Source organism: Blennius ocellaris (genome assembly GCF_963422515.1).
Source record: "Blennius ocellaris genome assembly, contig: SCAFFOLD_116, whole genome shotgun sequence".
NCBI classification, from domain to species: Eukaryota; Metazoa; Chordata; class Actinopteri; order Blenniiformes; family Blenniidae; genus Blennius; species Blennius ocellaris.
Window position 1 is genome coordinate 22501 of NW_027662305.1, and position 17500 is coordinate 40000.

Here is a 17500-nt window from a genome sequence, read left to right on the forward strand (position 1 = left end):
TGGAGGTGTAGCAGTGTGTGGAGCAGTGTGTGGAGCAGTGGAGGTGGAGCAGTGGAGGTGGAGCAGTGAGTGGAGCAGTGGAGGTGGAGCAGTGAGTGGAGCAGTGGAGGTGGAGCAGTGGTGGTGGAGCAGTGGAGGTGTAGCAGTGGGTGGAGCAGTGGAGGTGGAGCAGTGGTGGTGGAGCAGTGAGTGGAGCAGTGGAGGTGGAGCAGTGGAGGTGTAGCAGTGGGTGGAGCAGTGGAGGTGGAGCAGTGGTGGTGGAGCAGTGAGTGGAGCAGTGGAGGTGGAGCAGTGGAGGTGTAGCAGTGGGTGGAGCAGTGGAGGTGGAGCAGTGGTGGTGGAGCAGTGAGTGGAGCAGTGGAGGTGGAGCAGTGGAGGTGGAGCAGTGGAGGTGGAGCAGTGTGTGGAGCAGTGGAGGTGGAGCAGTGTGTGGAGCAGTGAGTGGAGCAGTGGTGGTGGAGCAGTGGAGGTGTAGCAGTGTGTGGAGCAGTGTGTGGAGCAGTGGAGGTGGAGCAGTGGAGGTGGAGCAGTGAGTGGAGCAGTGGAGGTGGAGCAGTGGGTGGAGCAGTGAGTGGAGCAGTGGAGGTGGAGCAGTGGAGGTGGAGCAGTGTGTGGAGCAGTGTGTGGAGCAGTGGAGGTGGAGCAGTGTGTGGAGCAGTGTGTGGAGCAGTGAGTGGAGCAGTGGAGGTGGAGCAGTGGGTGGAGCAGTGGAGGTGGAGCAGTGTGTGGAGCAGTGAGTGGAGCAGTGGAGGTGGAGCAGTGAGTGGAGCAGTGTGTGGAGCAGTGGAGGTGGAGCAGTGGGTGGAGCAGTGTGTGGAGCAGTGGAGGTGGAGCAGTGAGTGGAGCAGTGAGTGGAGCAGTGGAGGTGGAGCAGTGGAGGTGGAGCAGTGGAGGTGTAGCAGTGGAGGGGGAGCAGTGGGTGGAGCAGTGGGTGGAGCAGTGGAGGTGTAGCAGTGAGTGGAGCAGTGGAGGTGGAGCAGTGAGTGGAGCAGTGGAGGTGGAGCAGTGGGTGGAGCAGGGGACTTGCCTGCCTCCTTGCACACGGCCGCCAGGTCGGCTCCCACGTATCCGTGCGCGGCGTCGGCGAGTGTGATGAGCTCCTGGCGGGTGGCGCTGCAGCGGGTGGAGCTCAGCTGCTTCGTCAAGATGTCCGCTCGCTCTGCGGCGCCGGGAACCCCCACCTGCATGAGAGACACGTCAGAGCCGCTCCACCCTCACAGTTGCTCCACCCTCACAGCTGCTCCACCCCGTACCTCCAGCTCCTTGTCAAAGCGCCCGGGTCTCCTCAGCGCCGGGTCCAGAGCGTGAGGACGGTTGGTGGCGCCTAGAACCAGCAGCTGAGCTGCTCCACCCTCCTGTCAACACATGAACACCGTCAGCCAGCAGCTCCATGTCGGAGGAGAAACACTGAGAACATCAGAGGATCGTTCATGTTCAGGTGAGCTGCTCCACCAGGTGAGCTGCTCCTCCACCAGGTGAGCTGCTCCACCAGGTGAGCTCCTCCACCAGGTGAGCTGCTCCACCAGGTGAGCTGCTCCTCCACCAGGTGAGCTGCTCCACCAGGTGAGCTGCTCCTCCACCAGGTGACATCATGAATCTTTGTTCTTCATGTTTCAGCAGGAAAAGAGAAACAAACTCCAGAGCTGAAGAGCAGGAAGCTGCACAACGTGTCGATTCCACCAGGGGGCGCTGTGCTGGAAGTTACAGGGCTGTGTGTGTGTGTGTGTGTGTGTGTGTGTGTGTGTGTGTGTGTGTGTGTGTGTGTGTGTGTGTGTGTGTGTGTGTGTCGTACAACATCAGTTGACTGCTCTGAACTGTGTTCTCCATGCGGCGTGGGGGGGGGGAGGGGGGGGGGGGGGAGCAGCTCCCTCACCTCACCGATCCCGTCCATCAGCGTCAGCAGAGACGCCACCACCCGCTTCTCCACCTCGTTCTGAGCTCCGTCTCTTTTGGGGCACAAGGCGTCAAGCTCATCGATGAAGATGATGGCCGGCTGCCTGAAGAGGAGGAGGAGGAGGAGGAGGAGGAGGAGGAGAGGAAGAGGAGGAGGAAGAGGAAGGGGAAGAAGAGGAAGAGGAAGAAGAGGAAGAGGAGAGGAAGAGGAAGGGGAAGAAGAGGAAGAGGAGAGGAAGAGGAAGAAGAGGAAGAGGAAGGGGAAGAGGAAGAGGAAGAGGAGAGGAGGAGGAAGAGGAAGAGGAAGAAGAGGAAGAGGAAGAAGAGGAAGGGCAAGAAGAGGAAGAGGAGGAGAGGAAGGGGAAGAGGAAGAGGAGAGGAAGAGGAAGGGGAAGAAGAGGAAGAGGAAGAGGAGGAAGAGGAAGAGGAAGAAGAGGTAGAGGAAGAGGAAGAGGAAGAAGAGGAAGAGGAAGAGGAAGAAGAGGAAGAGGAAGAGGAAGAGGAAGAGGAAGAAGAGGTAGAGGAAGAGGAAGAAGAGGAAGGGGAAGAAGAGGAAGAGGAAGAGGAAGAAGAGGTAGAGGAAGAGGAGAGGAAGAGGAAGGTCAGATCAGCTGATCTTCCTCTTCATCTTCCTCTTCGTCGTTTACCTCTGAGACGCTTCAGAGAAGATGTTCCTGAGCCGAGCTTCAGTTTCTCCGTAGAACCTGTGAACCAGCAGCACACCTCCGTCAGCCTGGACCTCCGTCAGTCAGGACCTCCGTCAGTCTGGACCTCCGTCAGTCTGGATCTCGGTCAGTCTGGACCTCCGTCAGTCAGGACCGCCGTCAGCCTGGACCTCCGTCAGTCAGGACCTCCGTCAGTCAGGACCTCCGTCAGTCTGGATCTCGGTCAGTCTGGACCTCCGTCAGTCAGGACCGCCGTCAGCCTGGACCTCCGTCAGTCAGGATCTCCGTCAGTCAGGACCTCCGTCAGTCTGGATCTCGGTCAGTCTGGACCTCCGTCAGTCAGGACCGCCGTCAGCCTGGACCTCCGTCAGTCTGGACCTCCGTCAGTCTGGAACTCCGTCAGCCTGGACCTCCGTCAGTCAGGACCTCCGTCAGCCTGGACCTCCGTCAGCCTGGATCTCCGTCAGTCAGGACCTCCGTCAGTCTGGACCTCCGTCAGCCTGGATCTCCGTCAGTCTGGAACTCCGTCAGCCAGGATCTCCGTCAGTCTGGACCTCCGTCAGCCTGGACCTCCGTCAGTCAGGATCTCCGTCAGCCTGGACCTCCGTCAGCCTGGACCTCCGTCAGTCAGGATCTCCGTCAGCCTGGACCTCCGTCAGTCAGGACCTCCGTCAGTCTGGATCTCCGTCAGTCTGGATCTCCGTCAGCCTGGACCTCCGTCAGTCTGGACCTCCGTCAGCCTGGACCTCCGTCAGTCAGGACCTCCGTCAGTCTGGATCTCCGTCAGTCAGGACCTCCGTCAGTCTGGACTTCCGTCAGTCAGGACCTCCGTCAGCGTACTTGCTCATGATCTCGGGGCCGTTGATCACCGTCATGTGAGCGCCGACCTCGTTGGCGATGGCTCGTCCAATCAGAGTCTTCCCTGTCCCGGGGGGTCCGTAGAGCAGGACTCCCCGTGGAGGCGGGATCCCTGAGGACAGGAAGTGGTGAGCAGGATGTGGGCGGAGCCTCGGGGCGGAGCAGGAAGCAGCCTTACCGTAGGTGGAGAAGAGCTGCGGGTGCTGCAGAGGAAGCTGCACCGTCTCCCTGATGGCGTCCAGCTGCCGGCCCAGGCCCCCGATCATGCTGAACGTGACCTTTGACCTCTGGCCCTCGGCGCCCCCCGACTCCGGGCCGCTCCTGAAGCGGACCCTGGTGGCGCCGGAGAGACGGTAGAAGGTGTCGGTGCTCAGGGCCCCAGCGGGGGGGGGGTCTGTGGCGGGGCCGGGCGGAGGAGGGGGGGTCGGCGACAGTGACGGGAGGGGAGGGGCGGGGGAGGCCGGGCGTACGGGGGTGCTGGCTGCAGGACCGGGCTCTCCGGGGCCCCCCGGGGTGCCCATGCCGAGTGTCCCCAGCTGCAGACAGAGGTCAGAGGTGGAGTCCGGCTCTGAGGGGGAGGGGGGGGCTCTGTGGAGGGTCACCCCGTCCTGCCCCCGGACCCCCTCCACCCTCACGCTGCAGCGCCGGCCGAAGTACGTCAGGGAGACCACGCCTCCTGGGAGCACAACGCTTCCTTCTGGGGACAGGAAGCAGTTTCACAATAAAACACCTTCTGACCACGAAAGCAACAAGCGTGAAGAAGACGGCGGCGAGGATGATGTCACCAGTGAGGTGATGTCACCAGTGAGGTCATACTGACCCAGGGACCGCAGCAGGAAGTTCTTGAAGTCTTGGCAGTCCAGCCGCTGGTCTCCGGACCTGGACACACACCAGGTTCAGCAGGTGGAGCTGCTGCTGGTACCAGAGGCAGAACCAGCAGCTGCTGCTGGTACCAGAGGCAGAACCAGCAGCTGCTGCTGGTACCAGAGGCAGAACCAGCAGCTGCTGCTGGTACCAGAGGCAGAACCAGCAGCTGCTGCTGGTACCAGAGGCAGAACCAGCAGCTGTTGGTACCAGAGGCAGAACCAGCAGCTGCTGCTGGTACCAGAGGCAGAACCAGCTGCTGTTGGTACCAGAGGCAGAACCAGCTGCTGTTGGTACCAGAGGCAGAACCAGCAGCTGCTGCTGGTACCAGAGGCAGAACCAGCAGCTGCTGCTGGTACCAGAGGCAGAACCAGCTGCTGCTGCTGGTACCAGAGGCAGAACCAGCTGCTGCTGCTGCTGGTACCAGAGGCAGAACCAGCAGCTGCTGCTGGTACCAGAGGCAGAACCAGCAGCTGCTGCTGGTACCAGAGGCAGAACCAGCAGCTGCTGCACCGCCCGTCAGCGCCGCCATCTTGGAGAGGTCTCCAGCTGCTGCCACTCTAAAGACTCTCCCCTCCTCAGCTGGACCTTCAGGTTCAGCAGAGCAGGAGACCCATCCAAGATGGCGGCGCTGCTCGTGTTTCAACCAGCAGGGGGCAGCATTGACTCAACAGAAGGCTGAAGAGGAAGTGGACCTGTTGCTGAGCAGCAGCTCCTCGGCCTGCAGCAGCGGGCCGCTGACGGGCTGCAGCGCCACCTCCTGGCCGGTCCGGAGCCGCAGGTTGTCCCGGACCCGCTTCTGGAGGCCCACTTTGCCCGCGGGGAACGCCGGCACCGGCCAGCCCACACACACCTGAAGCACAGCGGGGACACCGGGGTCAGAGGGCGTCTGGAGGCTCCGCCCCCACGGCCCCAGAGCGACGGTACCCGGTACCTCCTGGTGGCCCGTCGGACTCGTCAGCAGAACCGGCCTCCCGATGCTCACGCCCCCACGCCGCATGGTGGCCACGCCCAGCTGGGCCAGGCTGGACCGGCAGCTCCTGGGGGTCCGGTCGTCAGCTGGGGGGGGGAGGAGGTGGGGGGGGAGGGGGGGGGGTTGGGTAAGAGAGAGTGGACAGAAAGAGTCACTACCTAGTTACTGGTCTAGTTACTGGTCTAGTTACTGATGATTATTTCTCATGATGACACAAAATCCTCAGTGTTTCAATGATAACAGCCGCTGGATTTCATTCTTTCATTCATTCATTCTTTCATTCATTCATCAATCCCTCCACAGGAAGAATAACGTTCCCCTCCACTCCCTCCCTGAGACGCTCCAGTAGAACTTCTACCTCTTCACTGGTTCCAGTAGAACTTCTCCCTCTTCACTGGTTCCAGTAGAACTTCTCCCTCTTCACTGGTTCCAGTAGAACTTCTCCCTCTTCACTGGTTCCAGCAGAACTTCTACCTCTTCACTGGTTCCAGTAGAACTTCTACCTCTTCACTGGTTCCAGTAGAACTTCTACCTCTTCACTGGTTCCAGCAGAACTTCTACCTCTTCACTGGTTCCAGCAGAACTTCTACCTCTTCACTGGTTCCAGTAGAACTTCTCCCTCTTCACTGGTTCCAGTAGAACTTCTCCCTCTTCACTGGTTCCAGTAGAACTTCTACCTCTTCACTGGTTCCAGCAGAACTTCTACCTCTTCACTGGTTCCAGCAGAACTTCCACCTCTTCACTGGTTCCAGCAGAACTTCTACCTCTTCACTGGTTCCAGCAGAACTTCACTGGTTCCAGTAGAACTTCTACCTCTTCACTGGTTCCAGCAGAACTTCTCCCTCTTCACTGGTTCCAGCAGAACTTCTACCTCTTCACTGGTTCCAGCAGAACTTCTACCTCTTCACTGGTTCCAGCAGAACTTCTCCCTCTTCACTGGTTCCAGTAGAACTTCTACCTCTTCACTGGTTCCAGTAGAACTTCTACCTCTTCACTGGTTCCAGTAGAACTTCTACCTCTTCACTGGTTCCAGCAGAACTTCTACCTCTTCACTGGTTCCAGCAGAACTTCTACCTCTTCTCTGGTTCCAGCAGAACTTCTACCTCTTCACTGGTTCCAGCAGAACTTCTCCCTCTTCACTGGTTCCAGTAGAACTTCTCCCTCTTCACTGGTTCCAGCAGAACTTCTACCTCTTCACTGGTTCCAGCAGAACTTCTCCCTCTTCACTGGTTCCAGTAGAACTTCTCCCTCTTCACTGGTTCCAGCAGAACTTCTACCTCTTCACTGGTTCCAGTAGAACTTCTCCCTCTTCACTGGTTCCAGTAGAACTTCTACCTCTTCACTGGTTCCAGTAGAACTTCTACCTCTTCACTGGTTCCAGCAGAACTTCTACCTCTTCACTGGTTCCAGTAGAACTTCTACCTCTTCACTGGTTCCAGCAGAACTTCTACCTCTTCACTGGTTCCAGCAGAACTTCTACCTCTTCACTGGTTCTTCACCGCGTCAAAAGCGTCGAAAGCTTTTTAATCTGCTTGAATTCAAACTGATCCGGAGTCTGTATCGAACAGCGGCTCACGTGACGTCACCTCACCTTTTTCTATGAAATCGATGACAGTCAGGTTTGTGTCCGGGGGGTCCTTCAGAACCGAACCGTCCTCCTTCAGAACCGAACCGTCCTCCTTCAGAACCGAACCGTCCTCCTTCAGAACCGAGCCGTCCTCCTTCTGAAACGAACCGTCCTCCTTCAGAACCGAGCTGTCCTCCTTCAGAACCGAGCTGTCCTCCTTCAGAACCGAGCTGTCCTCCTTCAGAACCGAACCGTCTCCGTCCTCCGCAGCTCTTCTTCCTTTACTCCTGCTCTTCTTAGAAGACATGTTCCTCCTCCTCCTCCTCCTCCACGTGAAGGAGCTCACATGTAAACACGGAGCGAAGCACTTCCTGGTGAAAGTTTAGTCCCGCCTCCTTTTACCGTAAATCCTGGAGCAGATTCACCCACGAGAGCGAGGAGGGAGCCCAGCAATAATAATCATATAATAATAATAATAACAATGATGATGATGATAATAACAATAATAATAATAATAATAATAATAATAATAACAATGATGATGATGATAATAACAATAATAATAATAATAATAAAGTCACAGTTATTTTGTGTGTTTGAAGAATCTTGCAGCTTTTAAAACACTTTAAACCATTTTATACCACGACACACACACGCACGCACACACGCACACACGCACACACACACACACACACACACAGACACACACACGGAGAACATGCAAACTCCACACAGAAAGAAAGGTTCATTTTCATCCCGATGCAGCCAGTTTTCCATTGCGTTTTTATTGAAGTTATTACGGTATTATACAACTTCCAAGGAGGACCTTTATGTAACTGTCCTGGACGTGTAGTAACTGTCCTGGACGTGTAGTGAGTGTGCTGGACGTGTAGTAACTGTCCTGGACGTGTAGTGAGCGTGCTGGACTTGTAGTGAGCGTGCTGTCCCGGTGTGTCTCCAGCTGTCCCGGTGTGTCTCCAGCTGTCCCGGTGTGTCTCCAGCTGTCTGACCTGCACGTGGTCGTTGTGCCTGCAGGATGGCAGCCTTGCTGGTCAGACTGCTGCCGGCGGTGAGAGGAGCGCGTGCCGGGTACGTGTCTTCCTCCCGGGGCTTCTCTCGGCGGCCGGCGGGGGGCGGCGGGGTTCTGACGGGACGGACGGACCGGTTCGGGGGAGTGACGGTGGACCTGGGAGACACGTTGCCGGAGGACGTCAGTGAAGGAGCGTTCAGCGGCATCCTGACAGGTGAGACGGGAGCCACACACCTGGAGGGCCGGGTGGTGACGTCACGACCGGTCAGAGTCTGCGCTTTCTGGAGTTCTGGAGCTGTAGACATCAGCTGATGGTCTCCTAGCAACCGTCCTGAGGACGTCATCAGCTGATGTGTCTCCTAGCAACCGTCCTGAGGACAGCTGATGCGTCTCCTAGCAACCGTCCTGAGGACGTCATCAGCTGATGTGTCTCCTAGCAACCGTCCTGAGGACAGCTGATGCGTCTCCTAGCAACCGTCCACGGTGTTTCCTCCTCCAGACTCGTTGACTCGCTGGAAAGCCGAAGGGAAAGTCGCCGTGTGGCTCCGAGTTCCAGTTTCTCTGAGTCGCTGCGCCGCCGCCGCCGCCGCTCATGGCTTCAGCTTCCATCACGCCAAGGACGACCTCGCCGTGATGTCACTGTGGCTCGGCCAGGGACACAGCCGGCTGCCCGGATTCGCCACGCACCAAGTGGGAGTGGCAGGTGGGAGGGGCTTTGTCCGGCTTTGATTCTACTGACACACTTTCATCTACTTTGATTCTACTGACACACACTGATCCTGGTGTGTTTTACTGTCTACAGCTTGTGTGTGTGTGTGTCTGTGTGTGTGTCTGTGTGTGTGTGTGTGTGTGTCTGTGTGTGTGTGTGTGTGTGTGTGTGTGTGTGTGTGTGTGTGTGTGTGTGTGTGTGTGTGTGTGTGTGTGTGTGTGTGTGTGTGTGTGTGTGTGTGTGTGTGTGTGGTGGACGACCTGCAGGGGGCAGCATGTCTCCATCATTTTGTCTACAGGGGAAACACGTCTCAACATGTCTTCAGCATCGGCCTCACACACCACAGACCTCCATCACTCCTCCATCACTCCTCCATCACACCTCCATCACACCTCCATCACACCTCCACACCTCCATCACACCTCCATCACACCGCCATCACACCTCCACCACATCTCCACACCTCCACCAGAACTCCACCCAGACCTCTACACCTCCATCACATCTCCACACCTCCACCAGAACTCCACCCAGACCTCCACACCTCCACCACATCTCCACACCTCCACCAGAACTCCACCCAGACCTCTACACCTCCATCACATCTCCACACCTCCACCAGAACTCCACCCAGACCTCTACACCTCCATCACATCTCCACACCTCCACCAGAACTCCACCCAGACCTCCTCCTCTTCCTCCTGATTGTCAGTTTGTTTTAAATCAGATTTCAAATCTTTGCAAGACTGATGAAAACGACATGTTTACCTAAAAACAGTAAAAAGAACGTTTTTATTCATTTAAGATGAAGATTGTAAAAACAGAAGTATTGATATTTTATTATTGATCATCATTTAATCGAATGATAGAGAAGTTGGTTTTTCACCTTCTGGTCGCTGACCTGCTGCTGGTTCAGGTCACCTCAGGTCACCTCAGGTCAGTTCAGGTCAGTCCAGGTCACCATAGGCCAGTTCAGGTCAGTTCAGGTCACCTCAGGTCAGTTCAGGTCAGTTCAGTTCAGGTCAGTTCAGGTCACCTCAGGTCAGTTCAGTTCAGGTCACCTCAGGTCAGTTCAGGTCAGTTCAGGTCAGTTCAGTTCAGGTCAGTTCAGGTCAGGTCAGTTCAGGTCAGTTCAGTTCAGGTCAGTTCAGTTCAGGTCAGTTCAGGTCAGGTCAGTTCAGGTCAGTTCAGTTCAGGTCAGTTCAGTTCAGGTCAGTTCAGGTCACCTCAGGTCAGTTCAGTTCAGGTCAGTTCAGTTCAGTTCAGGTCAGTTCAGGTCACCTCAGGTCAGTTCAGTTCAGGTCACCTCAGGTCAGTTCAGTTCAGGTCAGTTCAGTTCAGTTCAGGTCAGTTCAGGTCACCTCAGGTCAGTTCAGTTCAGTTCAGGTCACCTCAGGTCAGTTCAGGTCGGTTCAGGTCACCTCAGGTCAATTCAGGCCAGTTCAGGTCACCTCAGGTCAGTTCAGGTCACCACAGGTCAGTTCAGGCCAGTTCAGGTCAGTCCAGGTCACCTCAGGTCAGTTCAGGTCACCTCAGGTCAGTTCAGTTCAGTTCAGGCCAGTTCAGGTCAGTCCAGGTCACCTCAGGTCAGTTCAGTTCAGGTCACCTCAGGTCAGTTCAGGTCAGTTCAGGTCAGTTCAGTTCAGGTCAGTTCAGGTCAGTTCAGTTCAGGTCAGTTCAGTTCAGGTCAGTTCAGGTCACCTCAGGTCAGTTCAGTTCAGGTCACCTCAGGTCAGTTCAGTTCAGGTCAGTTCAGTTCAGTTCAGGTCAGTTCAGGTCACCTCAGGTCAGTTCAGTTCAGTTCAGGTCACCTCAGGTCAGTTCAGGTCGGTTCAGGTCACCTCAGGTCAATTCAGGCCAGTTCAGGTCACCTCAGGTCAGTTCAGGTCACCACAGGTCAGTTCAGGCCAGTTCAGGTCAGTCCAGGTCACCTCAGGTCAGTTCAGGTCACCTCAGGTCAGTTCAGTTCAGTTCAGGCCAGTTCAGGTCAGTCCAGGTCACCTCAGGTCACCTCAGGTCAGTTCAGGCCACCTCAGGTCAGTCCAGGTCACCTCAGGTCAGTTCAGTTCAGTTCAGGCCAGTTCAGGTCAGTTCAGGTCACCTCAGGTCACCTCAGGTCAGTTCAGGTCACCTCAGGTCACCTCAGGTCACCTCAGGTCAGTTCAGGCCACCTCAGGTCAGTCCAGGTCACCTCAGGTCAGTTCAGGTCACCTCAGGTCAGTTCAGGTCAGTTCAGGTCAGTTCAGGCCACCTCAGGTCAGTCCAGGTCACCTCAGGTCAGTTCAGTTCAGTTCAGGCCAGTTCAGGTCAGTTCAGGTCACCTCAGGTCAGTTCAGGTCACCTCAGGTCACCTCAGGTCAGTTCAGGTCACCTCAGGTCAGTCCAGGTCAGTTCAGGTCACCTCAGGTCAGTTCAGGTCAGTTCAGGTCAGTTCAGGTCACCTCCTGCAGTAACAGCGGTGTGGTTCTGCCTCCAGGAGCCGTGGTGGACGAGTCCAGAGGGAAAGTTCTGGTCGTTCAAGACAAAAACAAGGTCAGTGTTTCCTTCTTTTTAGTGAAGAACTGATTAGATCAGAACCAATAAGCGTCTCGTCTGGTGTCGTCTAGAGTTGTTTACTATTTATTCCAGTTTTGAACTTCCAACAATCAGCTCCGGGGTAGAACCTCCAGCAGAACCTCCAGCAGAACCTCCAGCAGAACCTCTAGCAGAACTTCTAGCAGAACCTCCAGCAGAACCTCCCTCCAGCAGAACTTCTAGCAGAACCTCCAGCAGAACCTCCAGCAGAACTTCTAGCAGAACCCCCAGCAGAACCTCCCTCCAGCAGAACTTCTAGCAGAACCTCCAGCAGAACCTCTAGCAGAACCTCCAGCAGAACTTCTAGCAGAACCTCCAGCAGAACCTCCAGCAGAACCTCCCTCCAGCAGAACCTCTAGCAGAACCTCCAGCAGAACCTCCAACAGAACTTCTAGCAGAACCTCCAGCAGAACTTCTAGCAGAACCTCCAGCAGAACCTCCAGCAGAACCTCCAGCAGAACCTCCCTCCAGCAGAACCTCCAGCAGAACCTCCAACAGAACTTCTAGCAGAACCTCCAGCAGAACCTCCAGCAGAACCTCCCTCCAGCAGAACCTCCAGCAGAACCTCCAGCCGACTGGGTAATTCAGGAGCTGAGCCCAACTTGGACCGAGAGGTTCTGTTCAGGAACCAGGTCTGGCCGACGAGCGGCGGCTCCTGATGACAGGATTGTAAATAAACACGAGTCCTCAGGAGAACGTGGTCGTCGGGTTAGGGTTCCACCAGAACCCACCGGGCACTGAATCGACTCAAACCCGGAGTCACCTTGGCTGAAAGGGTTAAGTTAGGGTTAGGGAAATCGTGGTTCTGGTGGTTAAAAACCACCAGAACCACGATTTCACTCAATCTCTTTATTTCAGCTTCTAAAATCTAATAATCATTTGAAGCACAAGCGCTGGTGTTCCTCGCTCTAGAACCGCAGTGGAACCCACAGCGTGAGCGACGCTTCAGCAGCAGGAACATCAAGGAGACGTCAGAGTCCTGGAACCGGTTTCACTAACCTAACTCGGTACCATGAACTGTGTTTCAGACCAAGAACGCCTGGAAGTTTCCAGGCGGGTTGTCTGATCCTGGAGAAAACATCGGTGAGTCCAAGGTCCAGACATGAGTTCTTATTGACATCATCCATTCATTTACACATTGATACATACATTTAGAGCAGCTTTCATTATTTAATGATCATTATTGTTTAAAAGGAAAAAACGTTGCTTTCCCGTCTGAACATCTTCAGCAACGTTTGTGTTCACGTCTCCCTTTAAGTTAAAACACTGATTCTGTCATCACTTCCTGTGTGCTCCAGTGTGACTGTCATCACTTCCTGTGTGATCCAGTGTGACTGTCATCACTTCCTGTGTGCTCCAGTGTGACTGTCATCACTTCCTGTGTGCTCCAGTGTGACTGTCATCACTTCCTGCCTGATCCAGTGTGATGTCATCACTTCCTGCCTGCTCCAGTGTGATGTCATCACTTATTGCCTGATCCAGTGTGATGTCATCACTTCCTGCCTGATCCAGTGTGATGTCATCACTTATTGCCTGCTCCAGTGTGATGTCATCACTTCCTGCCTGCTCCAGTGTGATGTCATCACTTCCTGTGTGCTCCAGTGTGATGTCATCACTTCCTGTCTGATCCAGTGTGACTGTCATCACTTCCTGCCTGCTCCAGTGTGATGTCATCACTTCCTGTCTGATCCAGTGTGACTGTCATCACTTCCTGTCTGATCCAGTGTGACTGTCATCACTTCCTGCCTGCTCCAGTGTGATGTCATCACTTCCTGTCTGATCCAGTGTGATGTCATCACTTCCTGTCTGATCCAGTGTGACTGTCATCACTTCCTGTCTGATCCAGTGTGACTGTCATCACTTCCTGCCTGCTCCAGTGTGATGTCATCACTTCCTGTCTGATCCAGTGTGACTGTCATCACTTCCTGTCTGATCCAGTGTGACTGTCATCACTTCCTGTCTGATCCAGTGTGATGTCATCACTTCCTGCCTGCTCCAGTGTGACTGCCATCACTTCCTGTGTGCTCCAGTGTGACTGTCATCACTTCCTGTCTGATCCAGTGTGACTGTCATCACTTCCTGCCTGCTCCAGTGTGACTGTCATCACTTCCTGTCTGATCCAGTGTGACTGTCATCACTTCCTGTGTGCTCCAGTGTGACTGTCATCACTTCCTGCCTGCTCCAGTGTGACTGTCATCACTTCCTGTCTGAGCCAGCGTGACTGTCATCACTTCCTGTCTGATCCAGTGTGACTGTCATCACTTCCTGTGTGCTCCAGCGTGACTGTCATCACTTCCTGTCTGATCCAGTGTGACTGTCATCACTTCCTGTGTGCTCCAGTGTGACTGTCATCACTTCCTGTCTGATCCAGTGTGACTGTCATCACTTCCTGTGTGCTCCAGTGTGACTGTCATCACTTCCTGCCTGCTCCAGTGTGACTGTCATCACTTCCTGTCTGAGCCAGCGTGACTGTCATCACTTCCTGTGTGCTCCAGTGTGACTGTCATCACTTCCTGCCTGCTCCAGTGTGACTGTCATCACTTCCTGTCTGAGCCAGCGTGACTGTCATCACTTCCTGTGTGCTCCAGCGTGACTGTCATCACTTCCTGTGTGCTCCAGTGTGACTGTCATCACTTCCTGTGTGCTCCAGTGTGACTGTCATCACTTCCTGTCTGATCCAGTGTGACTGTCATCACTTCCTGTGTGCTCCAGTGTGACTGTCATCACTTCCTGTCTGATCCAGTGTGACTGTCATCACTTCCTGTGTGCTCCAGTGTGACTGTCATCACTTCCTGTCTGAGCCAGTGTGACTGTCATCACTTCCTGTGTGCTCCAGTGTGACTGTCATCACTTCCTGTCTGATCCAGTGTGACTGTCATCACTTCCTGCCTGCTCCAGTGTGACTGTCATCACTTCCTGTCTGATCCAGTGTGACTGTCATCACTTCCTGTGTGCTCCAGTGTGACTGTCATCACTTCCTGCCTGCTCCAGTGTGACTGTCATCACTTCCTGTCTGAGCCAGCGTGACTGTCATCACTTCCTGTGTGCTCCAGTGTGACTGTCATCACTTCCTGCCTGCTCCAGTGTGACTGTCATCACTTCCTGTCTGAGCCAGCGTGACTGTCATCACTTCCTGTGTGCTCCAGCGTGACTGTCATCACTTCCTGTGTGCTCCAGTGTGACTGTCATCACTTCCTGTGTGCTCCAGTGTGACTGTCATCACTTCCTGTCTGATCCAGTGTGACTGTCATCACTTCCTGTCTGATCCAGTGTGACTGTCATCACTTCCTGTGTGCTCCAGTGTGACTGTCATCACTTCCTGTCTGAGCCAGTGTGACTGTCATCACTTCCTGTGTGCTCCAGTGTGATGTCATCACTTCCTGTCTGATCCAGTGACTGTCATCACTTCCTGCCTGCTTCAGTGTGACTGTCATCACTTCCTGTGTGCTCCAGTGTGACTGTCATCACTTCCTGCCTGCTCCAGTGTGACTGTCATCACTTCCTGTCTGAGCCAGCGTGACTGTCATCACTTCCTGTGTGCTCCAGTGTGACTGTCATCACTTCCTGCCTGCTCCAGTGTGACTGTCATCACTTCCTGTCTGAGCCAGCGTGACTGTCATCACTTCCTGTGTGCTCCAGCGTGACTGTCATCACTTCCTGTGTGCTCCAGTGTGACTGTCATCACTTCCTGTGTGCTCCAGTGTGACTGTCATCACTTCCTGTCTGATCCAGTGTGACTGTCATCACTTCCTGTGTGCTCCAGTGTGACTGTCATCACTTCCTGTCTGATCCAGTGTGACTGTCATCACTTCCTGTGTGCTCCAGTGTGACTGTCATCACTTCCTGTCTGAGCCAGTGTGACTGTCATCACTTCCTGTGTGCTCCAGTGTGATGTCATCACTTCCTGTCTGATCCAGTGACTGTCATCACTTCCTGCCTGCTTCAGTGTGACTGTCATCACTTCCTGTGTGCTCCAGTGTGACTGTCATCACTTCCTGCCTGCTCCAGTGTGATGTCATCACTTCCTGTCTGATCCAGTGTGACTGTCATCACTTCCTGCCTGCTCCAGTGTGATGTCATCACTTCCTGTCTGATCCAGTGTGACTGTCATCACTTCCTGCCTGCTCCAGTGTGATGTCATCACTTCCTGTCTGATCCAGTGTGACTGTCATCACTTCCTGTCTGATCCAGTGTGACTGTCATCACTTCCTGTCTGATCCAGTGTGACTGTCATCACTTCCTGCCTGCTCCAGTGTGATGTCATCACTTCCTGTCTGATCCAGTGTGATGTCATCACTTCCTTCCTGCTCCAGTGTGATGTCATGACTTCCTGCCTGCTCCAGTGTGATGTCATGACTTCCTGTCCGCAGGCGCCACGGCGGTGCGGGAGGTGCTGGAGGAGACGGGGGTGCGGTCAGAGTTCCGGGCGGTGGTCAGCCTGCGGCAGCAGCACGCCCTCCCCGCCGCCTTCGGCATGTCGGACATGTACATCGTCTGCCGCTTGAGTCCGCTGAGCTTCGACATCGACTTCTGCCGGGAGGAGTGCGAGCGCTGCGAGTGGGTGGAGCTTAGCGAGCTGAGCCGCACCGCCCAGACCACGCCCATCACCAGCCGCCTCGCCCGCCTGCTGCTGCTGGGCCTGCGGGACGGCTTCCAGCACGTCGACCTCACCATGGAGGAGCTGCCCGCCGTGCATTCTGGGAGCTACCAGCTGTACCACCGACACCTGGACCACTGAGCCCTGCTGGACCAGCACCTGGACCAGCACCTGGACCAGCACCTGGACCACTGAGCCCTGCTGGACCAGCACCTGGACCAGCACCTGGACCACTGAGCCCTGCTGGACCAGCACCTGGACCAGCACCTGGACCACTGAGCCCTGCTGGACCAGCACCTGGACCAGCACCTGGACCAGCACCTGGACCAGCAGGAAGCCTGATGATTCTAGAACTGGTTTAATTTCCCATAATAGAAACTGAAGTATCAGAAAGTAAGACAAGTGTAGTAGCAGCTGTCTGCAGTACTTCAGTCTGTTGAAGCAATAAAGCAGCAGTCAGTTGGTTAAGGTTAGTCTGGTTGGTCAGTTGGTTAAGGTTAGTCTGGTTGGTCAGTTGGTTAAGGTTAGTCTGGTTGGTCAGTTGGTTAAGGTTAGTCTGGTCAGTTGGTTAAGGTTAGTCTGGTCAGTTGGTTAAGGTTAGTCTGGTTGGTCAGTTGGTTAAGGTTAGTCTGGTCAGTTGGTTAAGGTTAGTCTGGTCAGTTGGTTAAGGTTAGTCTGGTTGGTCAGTTGGTTCACTGCTGAAGATTCTTACCGACTCAAACTGGAAGCAAATGAAATAAAACGTTTATTCTGCTGTGACTCCTGAAAACTTCATGGTGTACTTCTGATTACTTCTGATTACTTCTGACTACTTCTGATTACTTCTGACTACTTCTGATTACTGCTGACTACTTCTGATTACTTCTGACTACTTCTGATTACTTGTGACCTCTGAACTCGTTTACCTCAAACAGGATAAATATTTACATTTAAAATCAGTGAAAGTAGTTCGGTTTATCATCTTTTACTAACTTCTCCTGAAACCCCTGCATGTGTGTGTGTGTGTGTGTGTGTGTGTGTGTGTGTGTGTGTGTGTGTGCGCGTGTGTGTGTGTCACGGCTGTTTCCATAATGTAGTTTTCATGTTGGACCACTAGTTGGTGCCGTTGTTTGGTTTAGTACTGAAAGCACACACACACACACACACGTTATTATTCCGGTGACTGTCAAAATAAAAGCAGAGCAGGACGTGACCATGGAGGCTGGTCTCCACTGAGCCGGTCCAGAACTACCAGTTCTACCAACATGGGGACCATGTCCTCTGGTCTTTGACCTCTTGAGGGTCCTGGTCCAGGTCCAGGCTGGTTCCTGGTGCAGGTCCAGACTGGGTCCTGGTCCAGGTGGTGGTCCAGGTTGGACATTAGCTCTTGGCAGACATGGGAAGGAAGAGGACGGCCTTCTGTCCCGGTCCGGTCCTGGTCCCGGTCTTGGTCTGGCCGGTCCTCTTCAGGGCCACGTACATGTTGGGGTACTTCCTGGACCGGTAGGTGTTGTAGTTGTTGGTCTCCAGACGCTCCAGGAAGTGACACTCGTCTGTCGCTCGTCTCTGCAGGACGACAAACATTAGTCCTGAGTGGACGGCGGAGACAGAAGCTTCTGGAACGACGTCAGAACAACGTCAGAACAACGTCAGAACAACGTCAGAACAACGTCTAAACAATGTCGGAACAACGTCAGAACAACGTCAGAACAACGTCGGAACAATGTCAGAACAATGTCAGAACAATGTCAGAACAACGTCTAAACAATGTCAGAACAACGTCTAAACAAT

General features: G+C 54.6%; 3 protein-coding genes across 6 annotated transcripts in view; 1 reads left to right on the forward strand and 2 right to left on the reverse strand.

Moving 5' to 3' along the window:
* afg2a (AFG2 AAA ATPase homolog A) overlaps window positions 1–7140 on the reverse strand; it is a 22022-nt gene extending 14882 nt beyond the window's left edge. For 3 of the 4 annotated variants that reach the window (XR_013937170.1, XM_080521279.1, XM_080521281.1), the window contains exons 1-10: window positions 6845–7140; window positions 5215–5339; window positions 4976–5133; window positions 4237–4295; window positions 3595–4113; window positions 3399–3528; window positions 2541–2597; window positions 1874–1997; window positions 1254–1355; window positions 1028–1181 (exon numbers count right to left, since the gene is read on the reverse strand). Coding sequence is in view for 3 of the 4 variants with exons in the window: in XM_080521279.1 (XP_080377405.1) it covers window positions 1028–1181; window positions 1254–1355; window positions 1874–1997; window positions 2541–2597; window positions 3399–3528; window positions 3595–4113; window positions 4237–4295; window positions 4976–5133; window positions 5215–5339; window positions 6845–7127 (1711 nt within the window). In the remaining variant the exon portion in view is untranslated. The remainder of the gene's footprint in view (window positions 1–1027; window positions 1182–1253; window positions 1356–1873; window positions 1998–2540; window positions 2598–3398; window positions 3529–3594; window positions 4114–4236; window positions 4296–4975; window positions 5134–5214; window positions 5340–6844) is intronic. The other variant, XM_080521280.1, reaches the window with a different exon arrangement.
* Window positions 7141–7704: 564 nt separating this feature from the next.
* On the forward strand, window positions 7705–16329 carry nudt6 (nudix (nucleoside diphosphate linked moiety X)-type motif 6). Its single transcript, XM_080521274.1, has 5 exons — window positions 7705–8064; window positions 8350–8553; window positions 11036–11091; window positions 12162–12216; window positions 15504–16329. The coding sequence occupies exons 1-5, from the start codon at window positions 7857–7859 to the stop codon at window positions 15869–15871; spliced, it is 891 nt and encodes a 296-aa protein (XP_080377400.1). The 5' UTR covers window positions 7705–7856; the 3' UTR covers window positions 15872–16329.
* A 133-nt stretch (window positions 16330–16462) lies between these two features.
* The window catches only part of fgf2 (fibroblast growth factor 2), a 12283-nt gene continuing 11245 nt past the window's right edge, over window positions 16463–17500 (reverse strand). The window contains exon 3 of the mRNA XM_080521275.1: window positions 16463–17275. Coding sequence (XP_080377401.1) covers window positions 17090–17275 — 186 coding nt within the window. The 3' untranslated portion in view covers window positions 16463–17089. The remainder of the gene's footprint in view (window positions 17276–17500) is intronic.

Excerpts from the sequence above, each read along its gene's own strand:
- nudt6 (XM_080521274.1), top strand. The coding sequence starts at position 7,857 with ATGGCAGCCTTGCTGGTCAGACTGCTGCCGGCGGTGAGAGGAGCGCGT. Across the intron at positions 8,554-11,035 it reads GCACCAAGTGGGAGTGGCAG|GAGCCGTGGTGGACGAGTCC; the intron begins GTGGGAGGGGCT and ends TTCTGCCTCCAG. Across the intron at positions 11,092-12,161 it reads TCGTTCAAGACAAAAACAAG|ACCAAGAACGCCTGGAAGTT; the intron begins GTCAGTGTTTCC and ends ACTGTGTTTCAG.